An 18,956-nucleotide genomic window follows, 5' to 3' on the forward strand; every position below is an offset into this window, starting at 1 on the left:
CTATAAATATCAGAAGCATGAAAGCGTAACATACCCGCCCATTGCTATCCGAAATGCTCTCTCAGGTAATAGAGCTAGAGGGTCTATGCTAATTAGGCATCTAGCCAGAATCTATTACACCTGTGGAGACACATGCACTGCTGGGAGTAAAAAATAAGGGAAATATATTATTTAGACCGGCCATTATTCAAAATCTATTTGCTATTAAACATGCTTCTCCGCACATCGTCCATCTTTGACATAGATAATCTCTTTCCTTTTGTATCAAGTAAAATCAATTAAACTTGTTATATTTGAATCGACTACGAGAAGTGAGAAAAAGGTAAAACCAAAAGCAGTTCAGAACGTGGAAGTGCCATCTGAAAGAATTTGCTTTTAAGCAACAAAGCATCTTCATATTCTTATCTACAACTCCCCAGTTTTTTCTAGTTTGTTGATCTGTGGATGGTCGTGCTTGTTGATACCTATTACATCTGAATACTACCTTATTTAACGAATTGGTAGACGGGCATGTGGTCCATGACTAAGAAAACAAAGTTCACCTATTAAACAACGAGGGCAAAGTTGTGTGAACTCCCTCAAACCTTGAGGTGGAAACTACAATTACTCGTTTAGTGGAAAGGGAAAGGGCTGTTGGAATACTACACCGCAACTTCCATTTACTTCTGCCTACATGAGGTTATATATGCAGGAGTTCAATGTATATAGTTAGTTTCCAGAGAAAAACATCGCACGCACTTCATGTGAACAAACAAACTCTACCAACTTTATCAGTCATCATCATCAGAACTCTCATATGGTAGTAGCAAACCCTTTACAGGGTTGTCATCCTTTGATTCATCAGATGCATTAGCCAATCTAGTTGGAGAAACCTCTTTCTCCTGAACCCTATCAGTTTGAGGTTTACGATCATCTGAAACCTGACCACTCGAGCTTACGGAGGATACATTTCCTTCAGCAGAGCCATGCCTTTGGCGCTTGGGTTTTACTTCCACCACCCTTTTCAGCAAGTCTTGCTGCCTGCATATTAGGAAATCTCTCTGTCAAATGAGGACAAAAAGAAAAAAGACAAGGTAAATAGTTCTTTCAGGTTGGGCTGCAGCAGTTCCTTTGAAAGCTTGCTTCCTGGATTTTTCTTTTCTTTACTATTTCTTTTTCTTTTTCTATTATAGGTTTTTTTTCCCGGGGGGGGGGGGGGGGGTGTGCAGGAGCATACTTGGGACAGAGAGATACCTTATCCCGCTTTTTGGCTTTGGTTCAACACGAAGAGGCAACGGAACAGATGCTGTTGTAGTATCAGAAACAGCTTTGTACCAAACAGTCAAGGAAAGGAAATCATAAAGCTAGAAGGAATTTGAACACACACACACCCCCCCCCCCCCCCAAAAAAAAACAAAAAAAGAAAAAAAAATCAGTAGCCTACCATTCTAAGAGGCAAGACATGTCTTTCTTTAGATAATATTGGCCAGACAAAAGATAATTGCACCTAGTCATCTGTTGCATATCACTTTTATGATTTTAACTCTAGACTGGCAAAAGCATATTAGGTGTAATTGCACCTATCCCTATCCCCATCCCCATCATTTAAAAGTAAAAATGCAGACAACCCTAGAATACAGATTTAGGGAGGTCAACAAAGCAATAGTGGCGGTATTTCATGGACGCTAGAAACTATATGTTTGTCAGACAAACTACTATATGAATCCAAGATAATTTGAGCTAAAACCTGTAGCCAACAAATATGCAATGCCAGAATTCTTTTTGACAAACAAAAAGTAGATGAACTGACAAAGAAATTGGTGATTATCATTTCATGGAGACAACCAAAACAACACAAATGTAACTTTTTCCAGGCACAGTTTATCAGAATACTTTCAGGTATTCCACTTGGCTTTCTTGTTGACTTCCTGCAAACAAAGGAAAAATAAAAAAGGATATCTTAAACGCAGCAAATGCACGTTTCTCAGTGCGACGAAGAAGGCGTTCAGCATCCTCCTCAGCTTCCATTTGCTCCTTCAGATATAGCAAATCATCGCTATCCAAGGCTGCATATGAATTCAAAAATGTTAAATAAATACTAAGACATGTAAATTAAAATTGCACAGAACCAAAAGACAAAAAGTAGCACAGAGAATCCATACCCCCTCGTCCATGAAGGTAACCACCACGTTCTCCCGCAACTTCTTGCATCTGTGTATGTTAACCACCCGGTAGGAGAATGCCATGATCCCTGCCGGGGCATGTTATCAGAAAACTTCCCCCACCATTTCACATTACAAAGAACTGTGGTAATCTACGCCCTACTACACATATTCTGTATCTAAGCACCATTACAACTTTTGCGCTAAGCCAAAAGAAAGTATAAAGCCATGATCCCTGCCAGGGCATGTTATCAGAAAACTTCCCCACCATTTCACATTACAAAGAACTGTGGTAATCCCTACTACACATTTAGTATCTAAGCAACATTACGGCTTTTGTGCAAAGCCAAAATAAAGTATAAAGCCATGATCCCTGCCGAGGCATGTTTTCAGAAAACATCCTCACTGTTTCACATTGCGAAGAACCATGGCAATCTAGGCCGTACTATACATATTCAGCATCTTAGTACCATGACAACTTTTGTGCTAAGACAAAAGAAAGTATAAGAATGTAAAGACAGGATTTCTTTTCTAAAGCGAAGCAACAAACGGCCTCCATTCTCTGAAGTCATTTGGGGCTCTTACTCAGTTAAAACCAATTTTTCTTCTAGATTTATGGCCTATTATTATGAATCACCTAAACAGTTTGCAAGGACTGCTAGAAATGCTTCACTATGGCAACGAGTTTTTATTGTTGCTAAACAGAAGCAAAAGACTGGCATAGGATTTAACCAAACAAAAACCTTGCAAACAATGTAACTTAAGAAACTAGTATACAGCCTTACCACCATTATTGAACAACTTTAACAAGTAATTATAGATATAAAAAAAGGCATCTATTAATCCTATTGTGCCTGAAAGCAAGCAAAAGACTGGCATAGGATTTAACCAAACAAAAACCTTGCAAACAATGTAAATTAAGAAACTAGTGTACAGCCTTACCATCATTATTGAAAAACTTTAACAAGTAATTATAGGTAAAAAAAGAAAAACTTGCATCTATTAATCCTATTGTGCCTGATAGCAGAGAAATTAAACAGGAGGACTGCTAGAAATGCTTTACTATGGCAACGAGTTTTTATTGTTGCTAAACAGAAGCCAAAGACTGGCATAGGATTTAACCAAACAAAAACCTTGCAAACAATTAAGAAACTAGCATACAGCCTTACCATCATTATTGCACAACTTTAACAAGTAATTATAGGTAAAAAAAAAAAAGAAAAACTTGCATCTATTAATCCTATTGTGCCGGGAAGCAGAGAAATTAAACTTGATGGCCAGTAATAGAGCCTATTGTGTGCCTATGAGTTGATAATGCAATGTATAAGAACTAGCACAATGTTTAGTCTGGACCTTTTTCCTATGGTTGAGTAGTCCTAAGAGTAGGAAACCTCTAGCCAAAAAACCATTTACATTGTGGGTAGTGTAGTCAAGAATACATTGGTGAAGTAATCTTTTACCTCCAAAAAACCCTTGTTTTACTCTCTTTTAGGCCTTCCATGTTGTTTTTTTATTGTTAAGATGTATCTGGTTTTAGCTTGGAGAATCAAAGAAGGGCCTGATTTTTATATGCTACCACTTTTATCACAAATCTCCAACCCCTAACACTGCATTCTTCCCTTCTAATTTTCATTTTCTCAGGGGTGGCCAAGAAAAAACATTCAGTTTCAATGCACGGGGGGGCAGCTATGCTTCTTTTCTATCGGAGGTTACTGGAAGAAGAGGACAATGATCCTAGACCTTATAAGCACCAGGTAGCATTGGAGTAAAAGGAGATTGGAGGACAAAATATCTTTTTTCACAGGATGTTTTGAAGTTATCATACTTTCCCATAACTTCAGTAACTACTCGATAAGCACCCATTTTCTTTTAAATATATTTAACTTCATAAATTTCATTAATGGCAAGCTTTACTCGTACCAGTCACACACTTCTGGGAAGCAATGATGGCAGGGGAGTCGAACTCCCCATCCTAGCAGTTGGAGGGATTTCTTGACCCTCCAGTGGACACTCACCCACAGGGCTGTTTTTTTATCGATTAGATTCTCTAGTAAAATAAACATAAAACAAAATTTACTTCATTTTCTTTTGCTTCATTTTTTAATCCAAAATACTCCTCATTCAATTTTCTTCAAAGAGAGTATTAAGAAGACCAAGAAGCCCCATTTAGGTTACATTTAGTTCGACTTCAAGCCTCCCTAACATTTCCTAACGAGATGCCCATCTTTTCCTCCTTTTTTTTATTTCTGAGGAGGTTCAGGAGTTGGCTTCAACTTAACATTTTCCTATACCTTTATCTTCTACTAACTTCTAAAAGGTATAAAGCATCACTAACAATTAAGCATTTGTTTTATTTTTTATTTTTTGTTTTGCCAAGTATGCAATAACATGAAACCATGGAGGTTTTTCAGAGCCCATGCAAGTTACCTAAGAGTTCTCTCATGCAGTATGAGGCCACATACACTATCAGAAGCATCACCATTTTTTTTGGAATTCTCAATTTGAAAAGACTGTTGTAGCAAAATATTCTAATAAGCCACTATGCTCAACAAAGACTCGACTCAAATCCCAAATGCAACTAACTAAAGCCATTCTGCTTATGTAGCATATTTCCAATTAGAATAGGAGCCAAATATTCTTTTCCATAGTTGAATACTTAATACTGTTCTAATGACAAGAGGCAATAGCCCTCTTAGTCTTCAAAACTAGCAGAATTTTCTTAGATCTATACAATATTTTACCCCTTACAGTTTTTTCTGATTTGTCATGCCTGCACCATTTTTCCCTGGAAGGAAAATATGCAAATTGAATCTGAGCATTAAGTTCTTCACATTGCAGCACTTAGTATACAGTAAGCTAGAGATAATCTGCCTACTAAAGTTCATTTTCACTTTATAACATGCTTCCAGAGTATAATTCATTGGCACAATCATTTTATGGTAAGCCACAGAAAATAAAGCAGGATACTTGCCAGTTGAAAGTGAAAATAATCAATTATCAATTCTGACTAAGATCTTTCAAATTCCAAGCCTTTTAATCCCTAAAGTTTAGGGATAAATTGACGAAAACCAGAAATTATTGATCTGTCAGATGTGCTATCACAATTTTTTAAGTTAAATACCACAATGGTCAATTAAATGAAGCTGGTTATTACAGGATCCTTATAAGCATATCTACAGCATGCGACAGAAGACTATCTTTCTGTCCTCCATTCAAACTAAGTAGAGGATTTCAACATGATAAAATAGATGATTCTTGATATGCCCCAAGATTAGAGCTGTTAAAACGAACCGAACTGTTCGGTAGCTCGGTTCGTTTCGACACGTTCATGTTCGTGAAAGACTCGTTCAAAATCTTAAAACGAACCGAGTTCGAACGAATTTTTTTGTTCGATTAATAATCGAGTGAACACCAGCATGTTCACGAGTTTTAACGAACGTTCGTGAACATGAACATAATTATCATTTGACAAATTTTAGCTTTAATTTTATGGCTAGACTTTTATATTTGGAGGGTTTTATTTGTTATTTTTATGTTAATGTTAGTTATATAGTTAATGAATAATAGAATTTAGTCACTTAATACTTTAATTATTTTTTAGAATGATTAATGATTTGTATGGCATATTTAAGGTTTAAAATAATTTGGATTCGAGCATTTCGAGCATGTTCGCGAACAGTTCGTTTATGTTAAACGACTCGAACATGAACTCGAACTCGAACATGAACTTTGCTTAACAAGCCGAACATGAACACAGGTTTGGAGTTTGAAAATTAACGAACGAACACGAACGTTGTTCGAATCGCTTAATGAACAGCTCAAACATGAGATACTCGGTTCGATTCAGCTCGTTTACAGCTCTACCTAAGATGAAAGATCAACAACAAATACAACATTTTGGTAAAATAGTCTGCAATAAAGAGTGAAACTTGATAAGTGATACCATGAAAATATCACAATCCTACTCTCCTCTCCACTCCGTTTCATCTCTCTCAAGTAAGGATGCATATCTCAGTCCTTGCAAAATTTCTCTCACACTCAAGTCTGCTGTCTGACTCATTCATCTCATTGATAGATGAGTTTCCTAAATATACATGAACTAGATTGTCCCTTCATGCATGTATAACTGTCAAAGCTCAAGAGATAGAATATTGCACTGAGATAGTCTAAAAATTATCTAAATCAACTACAGCAATATAAATCCTCAGATTATTCTTTCAAAGCCGTCAAGAATGAATTACTATTGACTTTGTTCATTCAGCAATACTTGAGTCTATTTTGTTTTATTTAATTTTTTAATACTTTTATCAAGCAGGTGGGAAGAAGTAACCTTTTACCGTCAAAATACAGGTTACTTTGGTGGAAGGGGTGGCAGAATGCTGCAATCTCTTTACCTGTTGTCATGGTATTATTGGCACCAAAAGTTCTTCTAAACCAATATTTACCATGGTCCTAGAATCAATTTGCCACTTTCAATATTGTTATCCAATTCAAGACACTGACCTCTAGTCATCTTATTCAAGATATAACAGCCTCATTATTGCTTTAGATGAAAGCATGCATGTCTTCATCCTCTCATTTCTCAAACTCAAGTTTAAGCACAAATTACCAATCAAGTTCTACCTCTCTCCCTCTCTCTCATGAGCATGGCATTCCTTAAACTACGTCAAACTTGTTCCATGCCATAGCCAAATCTTGCACAGTAATACAAATAGTTATTGACTCCCAGTAGGAAGAGAACCATTCAAAACAAAGATAGTTTTTAATAAATAAGAAGCACAGCTAAGTCATTATTAATCCTAATTAAATCCCTATCCTTAGAGTGAAGGTCTGAAGGAAAATTTGCATTTCCAAGATAAGGCAAAGAGTCCAACTATGATTCTTAAAATAAATTTCAGAATAATTAGGCAAAGCAACCAGTAATGACTGTTGAGCAATTTATTTAGCTCATGATTTAATAAAAGCCTCTGCAGAAACAAGTAAGGGTCTGAAAAAAGCATTCTTCACATAATTTCTAAGAAAAAACGCAAAAAATAACATTAATAACATCAAAGAAACCTAATATCCACAAACATGATTTCTAGATCGATTGGATAACACTCATAACAGAGAGAAAAAAGACAAAAGAAAGGCGAATATATTAACCTTGGCAACCATGCGCTGGAAGGTGATTTCTTCATCGTCAATCCGCTCCTTCCCCTTTCCTGCCCATTTTTTGTCTGCAAAATTTTCAATTCACCCCATTTGTCAACGAGTTATACATTGAACCAAGCAAAGGAGGAAAGATAGAAGAAGAGAAAGAGAAACAAGGGATTATACCTTTTGGATCGGTGAGATTGGTGTATTCTCGAACCTCTCTTCCGGCCATGACTTCCTGATAATCCCTTCTTCTTTCTGATAAATACTACTCTTTTTTATTTTTGTTTTTTCCTAAATTGGTTTACCTCTTCAGTTGTATTCCTTCTCTCTCCCAAAACCTCACCGTTTCTTCTTCTGCTCCTCTTGGTCCTCCCACCATCTCATCTAAGGTCCTTTGATTGGGAGGGCTATATACAGAATGCCCCAAGAACTTTTATTGTAATTGCAGATACACCCCAAAACTTGTTAATAGGCCACTAACTTAACATGGAGCGCGTGTGTGGCACATTCCAGTCGTTGGGAAAAAATAAATAAATTTTGCCCCTCACTACAAACGGCTGTTTTTGTACATATTTCATCCATTTGTACCTATTTGACTACGTCACTTTTCAAGCTCAATGGCCACCGCCAAAATTGGTAGGGTGGGAGGTCAGGAGATCAAACCTGCCTCCCACCATTTGCCACAAAATGTGGCAAAGCCACTTCACGCACTCGTCTGAGCTGGTAAGTCCTCCCCTCCCTGTAGTATAGAATAATTATAGGTCTACCATATTGTCAAAAAAAAAAAAGAAAAAAAAGAAAGACTACCTCTCTTCTCATCACATCTTCGTGAGGTTTATATTTTCATTGTATCAATATATCAATATAAATATTAAGAAGGACCACAAGCAATAAGATATTTGAGAACACAAATAAAAATGCACATTCCAAAACCCTAAATGCATTCTATAAACCTACTCAAGACCTTTGATTTAGATTCTTGAAATCATCATTTATTCAATTTATGGACCTGTGATTCTCTAGTGATTATATTTAGCTTTTTCCTCAGTTAAAAAAAAAGTCAAAATTTTTTTTATTCAGTAAATAGAGGCTGCGAAAATAGGAGACAAGATTTAATTTCTTTTTCTTCTAATTCTAGCCTTCGATACCCCTAAAATCCTCTTTTATTCTTCCTGCTTGAGCTACACATAGCTAGAATCCCCGCACCAAAAAAGGGTATTTTTATCCCTTCAGCTATTAGTTGAGGATAGAATCATGATTTTATCGATGATGTAGATGGCATTTAGCTTTCTATTACTTTTTAGTAGAGTTAAGGTGCAAAGTGCCTATTAACAAATGTTAAGATGTTGTTTTTTGCATTTAACTCTTTATAAATTCTTATTCTCTTTATCCCATTAAAATCTTAGGCTAAAAAACCTTAAATGGCCATATTCTTCAAAAATATGTTTAGCTACTGACCTATTTTGGCACTGATTATCAATACGACCCTTCAAATCAGCCATTAGATTATTGACTAGAATAAGAAAATATTTTCTATATTACTACATTTAAGGTGTGATAATATCATTAAAAATACTAATTGGCTAGTTTTGGTTTCAAATGACTTTTCTTACAAAATTGGTATTTTAGTTTTGGTATATGCTTTTTAGTTAGTTTTATGGCAATTTATGTTAATTCAATTAATAAAATTATATTATTTACGTGATTTTTTTTTCTTTCTCTTTTAGAGTAATCAGTTTCCCAATCTTCTCCCCCTCTTTCTCCTTCATATATATGTAAATCATGTATTGAATGTTTCATGAATTGACACAAATCTAAAACTAACTGAAAACAATAGATCTAACAGGAAAATATGAACTAATAATCACCAATATGCAACATTTATAAGTTGGATAGGTGATTTTAGATTAAAATAGTTTAATAGCATAATAGGTTTTTTCTCTAAAATTTTAGTTCAACAAATAAATGGGTTAATTACAAAATATCCTTGCAAAAAATAAAAGTTTTCCACATTGCTCCCTTTATTGTCCAATTAGAGATGTGCATCCTACATTTTTCAAGTGTAATGTAATCAATCAGAAAACACTAAATGAAATATGATTTTGTCATGTAAGTTGTTAAGCATTTATATTTCATGTTTTAGAGTCATCAATCATTTATGTTTTGATATGGTTTTGGAGTAGTTTTTTTTAACGAAGTTGCTTTTAGTTATTTTTATGATTTAATGGTTTAAGTAAAGAAAAGTAGGCATCTGAGGTTAATACAAGTTAGAGGACTAAAATGCACATTTGGATTCAAAGGAACCAACACCGTTTTGAAGAAGAAAATGAAGAAATAAAGGGTTCTAAAGGAGCAAGGAAAATTCAGCAATGGATCCATATGTAAGAGTAGTAGATCTGGGACTAGATCCATTTTTGTAAATCCAAACTTGTAGTAAAAGTTATATCTGCTTGCTGATCCACTTGGAGATCAGCACAGATCCACAAACAGATCTAATCTGTAATTAGGCTAGTCTATCGTTCCATAGATTGGTAGTTCTCTCTTTACTTAGCCATCGATTTGTGTGGAATACTTCAAGGTTAAGTAATGAGTGGATTCGGCATCAAATCTATCTTAGAGCCAAGCAAATCCAGCCGATCTAATTTAGAAAAGGAGCATTGAAAATATAATTTACTAGATCTAAACCTTAAAGTAATTGATCCAGTGCTAGATCTTGAATTGGATCCTAAGGACCAACACTTTTTCCCTCCTTTGTGCAGCTTCTTGTGCTTCCCTATAAATACTACTTGTTAGAAACTTTGAAGGGAGGTTAGCAATCATGCAGCTTCAAGACAAAATTTAGTTTTCTTCTAGTTAGTCGGTTTTGTTTGTATTTTTCATGTAATTGAGCTTGGATGAAGACTAAGGATTGAAGAATAGGAGTTGAAGGTTCATCCATGATAGCGGTTTCTTATTCATCAACTTGTTTTTTATTCAAATTCAAATGCTTAGTTACAATGCTAATTTGTTATATTCTCATTTTCCTTCTGTTTTACTGGATTTTATTTTTAGGGTATGGATGAATTTTTTATATTTGTTTTATGATATTTTCATAGTTAATCGAACTAGTGCAAACTATTTAGTGCTCTTGGTTTCACAATCATGATTAATTGACTATTAATTTCGATTATCTAAAGGTATTAAATGATCTTGCAAAAATGGAAGTTCAATATTAGTTCATGAAAGTACTAAATCTAGAGAGTACACTCATAAAAGTTGCGGCACACCTTTGTGACTTAACTCAACTCCAGATTTTCCAAAACAACTCCAGATTTTCCAGTTCGAAATTCACTGCGGAAATCAACTAGCAGTCCTGCTTTATTCACTCATATCTCAGCACACACAACTCCAATTCAGGTAATTCCAAAGCCATTTGAAAGCTAAGATACAGGGCTAGAATCCTTAAGAAGACATCAACAACTAAATCAGTAGTATTCCTGGTCAAACTACCCAATTACCAAAGCTGATTACTATTCTCGGATAAAAACAGGGTAGCAGGGGTATTTCGGTCTTTTCACATACTACCGAGCTCAGATTGGGTTGAAAATTTACAGGTAACTAGAAAACATCATTCTCTACAACTTTCATGTTTTGTGCTAAGGCCAATTCGGCCTCTAACCTGGTCAAACAGAAACGGGCAGAACTGAACCATAAGAAATCTCAATTCTGGAATTTTCTCAAACCACCATAGAAATCACCAAATCTTCCACACAAACCCACAAAAGTGGTATATAAACCATCATTAACCCTTATTAGCACTTACAACATCAAAAACAACATTTCTACCCAATTGCTATAAGTTTTTACAAGAGTTCAAGGCTGCTTTACCTTCCAAAGGTGGGTTTACAAGGCTGCACTTCAAGAACCAAGTTCATTAGCTTTCTTTTGCTCTAACTCCCAAGCTTATTGGATGGGTTGCACAAAATCAGAATTTTTCTTGTTCTTTCTCTTATTTTCTCTTGGTTTTTCTCCCCTCTTTTCTCCCTAGAGCTGGCTGAAATTCTCCTTGTTGTTTTGGCCTTTGGTCTTGCTAAGAAGATTAATACTAAGTCACTTGATCAAAGTCCAACACCTTTTTGATTAGCCAATGAAAATTAAGCTTAGAAATATCATGGAACCTTTAGGAAGTCTAGCAACTTGTAATTAACCAAAGTCACACTATGGCCCCAACTTCTTTTAATCTTTACAATTAACTCCAATGAGTTGTCAACAATATATCGCATTTACCGCACTAGCAGGTCCCACGTTCAAAACGCACTTCAAAATTAACTTGAACTAACTTGTGCTAGAAAAATGGTTGGAAAACTATATTCCCTTACAATAAATGTATAGGAAATTAATATATTGAAGAAAGGCATAAAATTATAGACAAGGAAACAAAATAATGTCTCGAAAATATATAAAAATTTCGGTTTCTCACACTCATACTTTTCGGGGCGTCACAATCTCCCCTCCTTAAAAGAATGTCGTCCTCGACATTTCCTCTTGTACCAATCAGTCAAGACATCCCGCAAAAATCATTCAAGCATTCCAAGCAAACACTAAGAGTCAAATCAAACCCACAGTCCGACATCCTAAACTTCAAGCCTAGGATACACTACAGAGATCTGAAACCTAGGCTCTGATACTAACTGTGACGGCCCCACCTCTCCCTAGGGCGTACCCCAGGGTTCGGCGGGCCGCCCGCCCATCTCTGGCCGGGACTCAGTCGTTCACTAAAGTCCTCAAATGAATTACAAGAATAAACCTCAAATATACATCACATGGTCCACAAATATATATCCAAGTCTCCAATAATTACATGTCACAAATGCAGCGGAAACTAATTTCCAACTATACATAAAATGATTCCAAATCTAAATTGTACAAAATATAGGCCATCTATTCACGTGAATAAGCACAACAAGCCTTCCTTCGCCACGAGCCCTGTGGAGGGGAATAAAATATTTTTGGGGTGAGTTAGAAGATCAGCGAGTAACCAGAAAATCAGTAATCAAATCGGTTTAACAATATTTCTTTTCAATGATGTCATAAATCAAATGATAAATCCGGAAACAACTACAACATTTGCAAAACAGTAAATATGGATTATCAATAATTCAAGAAACATTTACAATGGAAAGCGATGGTAACATTCATGAAAGGATACATTCATTCTCCTGACATTTCCTCGCTCATTTGGTCATTCATCTCATTTCATTCACCCCGTCCCTGGCTTTTGGCCAGGCTCTACCAACCTACATAGGTAATACTCGAGTATACCAAACGTTCACCCAAATTCCTAATCGCCTGACCGAGTCCGCTTCTGACTCAAGACGACCGGTAACAAGGGGCAATGGCCAGTTCAGCCCAAAAGGCTTACATTCATGCGCAAGTAACATTTCAATCGAAAATTTCACATTTATCGAGGTCGAGTGCGATAAAGTACACACTCGCCTCGAAAATTCGTTTTGAAAATCATTATAAGTGCTTAACACGTTATCAACCAAAATACAAGTCATGAAGTCAAGAAATATAGCAAACAAGGCACACTCACATGCCAGCACGCATGATATGCAAGAAAACATTTCAAAAGTAACTTTGGAAACAGTTCAAAAGTAAATAATGTAAGAAACGGTTCATAAATAACTTTAGAAGTAGTTTGAGGTCACTCACCTCAATGGCTCAGAAATCATCCATCATGTATCATTGCCTTGCTCAAACCCAAGTCTTAGATCACAAACTCAATGCAAACAAATCCTTTAAAAGTTCGGACAGCACTTCCCCTAAATTTGCTTACTTTTCCAGCCGTCATGGCTTCATGATATCTTCAGGCAGTCCCAAAGGTACAAATACAACAACAAGTTCATCCAATAGCCATTCAGCAAGCTCCAAGTAATACGAGTACAATTCAAGCTAGGGAGAAGTTCGGAAATGAAAGTTAAGCTCAAAACCAGAAAAACAGTTTTGGACGTCATTTTGCGGTAATGGTACCAAAGGCACTACGATTGTCGGATGAAGGTGCAAGACCCACCGTTTCGAAGCTAAGAGATAGAGCTACAATATTGCAGAAGGTCACTCAACCCAGTTTCAAGTGTAACCAGGTCAAAAATGCAAGAAACTATACCAGAATGACAAAACCAGATTCACAGAACGCATTCTAGCGGAAACATCATAAATCAGGCTATCCAAGTCCAAATCCAGAAATTCCAAAACTAGATGAAAGCTAAGAAACAGGGTTACATTTCTTCAGAAGAGCTCAACAACCAAATCGGAAGCATTCCTGACCAAAACAACCAATTACAGAAGCAATTCTTACATTCGGGTAAAACCAGAACAACAATAGTAATTTTGACTTTTCTCATTCCACACTACTCCGATTGACCTGAAATTTTGTAGGCACCTTTAAAATGTTATTCCCTACAACTTTCATGAAGACCACGCAGTCCAGTTCTCACCCTAACTAGGTCAAATGTTCCAAAACAACTCCAGATTTTCCAGTTCGAAATTCACTGCGGAAATCAACTAGCAGTCCTGCTTTATTCACTCATATCTCAGCACACACAACTCCAATTTAGGTAATTCCAAAGCCATTTGAAAGCTAAGATACAGGGCTAGAATCCTTAAGAAGACATCAACAACTAAATCGGTAGTATTCCTGGTCAAACTACCCAATTACCAAAACTGATTACTATTCTCGGATAGAAACAGGGTAGCAGGGTATTTCGGTCTTTTCACATACTACCGAGCTCAGATTGGGCTGAAAATTTACAGGTAACTAGAAAACATCATTCTCTACAACTTTCATGTTTTGTGCTAAGGCCAATTCGGCCTCTAACCTGGTCAAACAGAAACGGGCAGAACTGAACCATAAGAAATCTCAATTCTGGAATTTTCTCAAACCACCATAGAAATCACCAAATCTTCCACACAAACCCACAAAAGTGGTATATAAACCATCATTAACCCTTATTAGCACTTACAACATCAAAAACAACATTTCTACCCAATTGCTATAAGTTTTTACAAGAGTTCAAGGCTGCTTTACCTTCCAAAGGTGGGTTTACAAGGCTGCACTTCAAGAACCAAGTTCATTAGCTTTCTTTTGCTCTAACTCCCAAGCTTATTGGATGGGTTGCACAAAACCAGAATTTTTCTTGTTCTTTCTCTTATTTTCTCTTGGTTTTTCTCCCCTCTTTTCTCCCTAGAGCTGGCTGAAATTCTCCTTGTTGTTTTGGCCTTTGGTCTTGCTAAGAAGATTAATACTAAGTCACTTGATCAAAGTCCAACACCTTTTTGATTAGCCAATGAAAATTAAGCTTAGGAATATCATGGAACCTTTAGGAAGTCTAGCAACTTGTAATTAACCAAAGTCACACTATGGCCCCAACTTCTTTTAATCTTTACAATTAACTCCAATGAGTTGTCAACAATATATCGCATTTACCGCACTAGCAGGTCCCACGTTCAAAACGCACTTCAAAATTAACTTGAACTAACTTGTACTAGAAAAATGGTTGGAAAACTATATTCCCTTACAATAAATGTATAGGAAATTAATATATTGAAGAAAGGCATAAAATTATAGACAAGGAAACAAAATAATGTCTCGAAAATATATAAAAATTTCGGTTTCTCACACTCATACTTTTCGGGGCGTCACAATCTCCCCTCCTTAAAAGAATGTCGTTCTCGACATTTCCTCTTGTACCAATCAGTCAAGACATCCCGCAAAAATCATTCAAGCATTCCAAGCAAACACTAAGAGTCAAATCAAACCCACAGTCCGGCATCCTAAACTTCAAGCCTACGATACACTACAGAGATCTGAAACCTAGGCTCTGATACTAACTGTGACGGCCCCACCTCTCCCTAGGGCGTACCCCAGGGTTCGGCGGGCCGCCCGCCCATCTCTGGCCGGGACTCAGTCGTTCACTAAAATCCTCAAATGAATTACAAGAATAAACCTCAAATATACATCACATGGTCCACAAATATACATCCAAGTCTCCAATAATTACATGTCACAAATGCAGCGGAAACTAATTTCCAACTATACATAAAATGATTCCAAATCCAAATTGTACAAAATATAGGCCATCTATTCACGTGAATAAGCACAACAAGCCTTCCTTCGCCACGAGCCCTGTGGAGGGAAATAAAATATTTTTGGGGTGAGTTAGAAGCTCAGCGAGTAACCAGAAAATCAGTAATCAAATCGGTTTAACAATATTTCTTTTCAATGATGTCATAAATCAAATGATAAATCCGGAAAAAACTACGACATTTGCAAAACAGTAAATATGGATTATCACTAATTCAAGAAACATTTACAATGGAAAGCGATGGTAACATTCATGAAAGAATACATTCATTCTCCTGACATTTCCTCGCTCATTTGGTCATTCATCTCATTTCATTCACCCCGTCCCTGGCTTTTGGTCAGGCTCCACCAACCTACATAGGTAATACTCGAGTATGCCAAACGTTCACTCAAGTTCCTAATTGCCTGACCGATTCCGCTTCTGGCTCAAGACGACCGGTAACAAGGGGTAATGGCCAGTTCAGCCCAAAAGGCTTACATTCATGCGCAAGTAACATTTCAATCGAAAATTTCACATTTATCGAGGTCGAGTGCGATAAAGTACACACTCGTCTCGAAAACTCGTTTTGAAAATCATTATAAGTGTTTAACACGTTATCAACCAAAATACAAGTCATGAAATCAAGAAATATAGCAAACAAGGCACACTCACATGCCAGCACGCATGATATGCAATAAAACATTTCAAAAGTAACTTTGGAAACAGTTCAAAAGTAAATAATGTAAGAAACGGTTCATAAATAACTTTAGAATTAGTTTGAGGTCACTCACCTCAATGGCTCAGAAATCTTCCATCATGTATCATTGCCTTGCTCAAACCCAAGTTTTAGATCACAAACTCAATGCAAACAAATCCTTTAAAAGTTCGGACAGCACTTCCCCTAAATTTGCTTACTTTTCCAGCCGTCATGGCTTCATGATATCTTCAGCCAGTCCCAAAGGTATAAATACAACAAAAAGTTCATCCAATATCCATTCAGCAAGCTCCAAGTAATACGAATACAATTCAAGCTAGGGAGAAGTTCGGAAATGAAAGTTAAGCTCAAAACCAGAAAAACAGTTTTGGACGTCATTTTGCGGTAATGGTACCAAAGGCACTACGATTGTCGGATGAAGGTGCAAGACCCATTGTTTCGAAACTAAGAGATAGGGCTACAATATTGCAGAAGGTCACTCAACCCAGTTTCGAGTGTAACCAGGTCAAAAATGCAAGAAACTATACCAGAATGACAAAACCAGATTCACAGAACGCATTCTAGCGGAAACATCATAAATCAGGCCATCCAAGTCCAAATCCAGAAATTCCAAAACCAGCTGAAAGCTAAGAAACAGGGCTACATTTCATCAGAAGAGCTCAACAACCAATTCGCAAGCATTCCTGACCAAAACAACCAATTACAGAAGCAATTCTTACATTCGGGTAAAACCAGAACAACAATAGTAATTTCGACTTTTCTCATTTCACACTACTCCGATTGACCTGAAATTTTGTAGGCACCTTTAAAATGTTATTCCCTACAACTTTCATGAAAACCACGCAGTCCAGTTCTCACCCTAACTAGGTCAAATGTTTCAAAACAACTCCAGATTTTCCAGTTCGAAATTCACTACTGAAATCAACTAGCAGTCCTGCTTTATTCACTCATATCTCAGCACACACAACTCCAATTCAGGTAATTCCAAAGCCATTTGAAAGCTAAGATACAGGGCTAGAATCCTTAAGAAGACATCAACAACTAAATCAGTAGTATTCCTGGTCAAACTACCCAATTACCAAAGCGGATTACTATTCTCGGATAGAAACAGGGTAGCAGGGGTATTTCGGTCTTTTCACATGCTACCGAGCTCAGATTAGGCTGAAAATTTACAAGTAACTAGAAAACATCATTCTCTACAACTTTCATGTTTTGTGCTAAGACCAATTCGGTCTCGAACCTGGTCAAACAGAAACGGGCAGAACTGAACCATAAGAAATCTCAATTCTGGAATTTTCTCAAACCACCATAGAAATCACCAAATCTTCCACACAAACCCACAAAAGTGGTATATAAACCATCATTAACCCTTATTAGCATCTTACAACATCAAAAACAACATTTCTACCCAATTGCTATAAGCTTTTACAAGAGTTCAAGGCTGCTTTACCTTCCAAATGTGGGTTTACAAGGCTGCACTTCAAGAACCAAGTTCATTAGCTTTCTTTTGCTCTAACTCCCAAGCTTATTGGATGGGTTGCACAAAACCAGAATTTTTCTTGTTCTTTCTCTTATTTTCTCTTGGTTTTTCTCCCCTCTTTTCTCCCTAGAGCTGGCTGAAATTCTCCTTGTTGTTTTGGCCTTTGGTCTTGCTAAGAAGATTAATACTAAGTCACTTGATCAAAGTCCAACACCTTTTTGATTAGCCAATGAAAATTAAGCTTAGGAATATCATGGAACCTTTAGGAAGTCTAGCAACTTGTAATTAACCAAAGTCACACTATGGCCCCAACTTCTTTTAATCTTTACAATTAACTCCAATGAGTTGTCAACAATATATCGCATTTACCGCACTAGCGGGTCCCACGTTCAAAACGCACTTCAAAATTAACTTGGACTAACTTGTACTAGAAAAATGGTTGGAAAACTATATTCCCTTACAATAAATGTATAGGAAATTAATATATTGAAGAAAGGCATAAAATTATAGACAAGGAAACAAAATAATGTCTCGAAAATATATAAAAATTTCGGTTTCTCACACTCATACTTTTCGGGGCGTCACAATCTCCCCTCCTTAAAAGAATATCGTCCTCGACATTTCCTCTTGTACCAATCAGTAAAGACATCCCGCAAAAATCACTCAAGCATTCCAAGCAAACACTAAGAGTCAAATCAAACCCACAGTCCGGCATCCTAAATTTCAAGCCTAGGATACACTACAGAGATCTGAAACCTAGGCTCTGATAACAACTGTGACGGCCCCACCTCTCCCTAGGGCGTACCCCAGGGTTCGGCGGGCCGCCCGCCCAACTCTGGCCGGGACTCAGTCGTTCACTAAAGTCCTCAAATGAATTACAAGAATAAACCTCAAATATACATCACATGGTCCACAAATATACATCCAAGTCTCCAATAATTACATGTCACAAATGCAGCGGAAACTAATTTCCAACTATACATAAAATGATTCCAAATCCAAATTGTACAAAATATAGGCCATCTATTCACGTGAATAAGCACAACAAGCCTTCCTTCGCCACGAGCCCTGTGGAGGGGAATAAAACATTTTTGGGGTGAGGTAGAAGCTCAGCGAGTAACCAGAAAATCAGTAATCAAATCGGTTTAACAATATTTCTTTTCAATGATGTCATAAATCAATGATGTCATAAATCAAATGATAAATCCGGAAACAACTACAACATTTGCAAAACAGTAAATATGGATTGTCAATAATTCAAGAAACATTTACAATGGAAAGCGATAGTAACATTCATGAAAGGATACATTCATTTTCCTGACATTTCCTCGCTCATTTGGTCATTCATCTCATTTCATTCACCCCGTCCCTGGCTTTTG

At 36.7% G+C, this 18,956-nt stretch overlaps 1 protein-coding gene across 1 annotated transcript; it reads right to left on the reverse strand.

Annotated features, from left to right (window-relative positions):
* Positions 1–360: 360 nt before the first annotated feature.
* LOC113740035 (uncharacterized) lies at positions 361–7,714 on the reverse strand. The gene is made up of 6 exons (XM_072046165.1): positions 7,461–7,714; positions 7,287–7,360; positions 2,142–2,190; positions 1,938–2,045; positions 1,234–1,309; positions 361–1,020 (listed from the first exon to the last, which is right to left on the reverse strand). Exons 1-6 carry the CDS (start codon positions 7,507–7,509, stop codon positions 771–773), a joined length of 606 nt encoding a protein of 201 aa, XP_071902266.1. The 5' UTR covers positions 7,510–7,714; the 3' UTR covers positions 361–770.
* Positions 7,715–18,956: the final 11,242 nt, after the last annotated feature.

This window comes from Coffea arabica, chromosome 4c (assembly GCF_036785885.1).
Source record: "Coffea arabica cultivar ET-39 chromosome 4c, Coffea Arabica ET-39 HiFi, whole genome shotgun sequence".
NCBI lineage: Eukaryota > Viridiplantae > Streptophyta > Magnoliopsida > Gentianales > Rubiaceae > Coffea > Coffea arabica.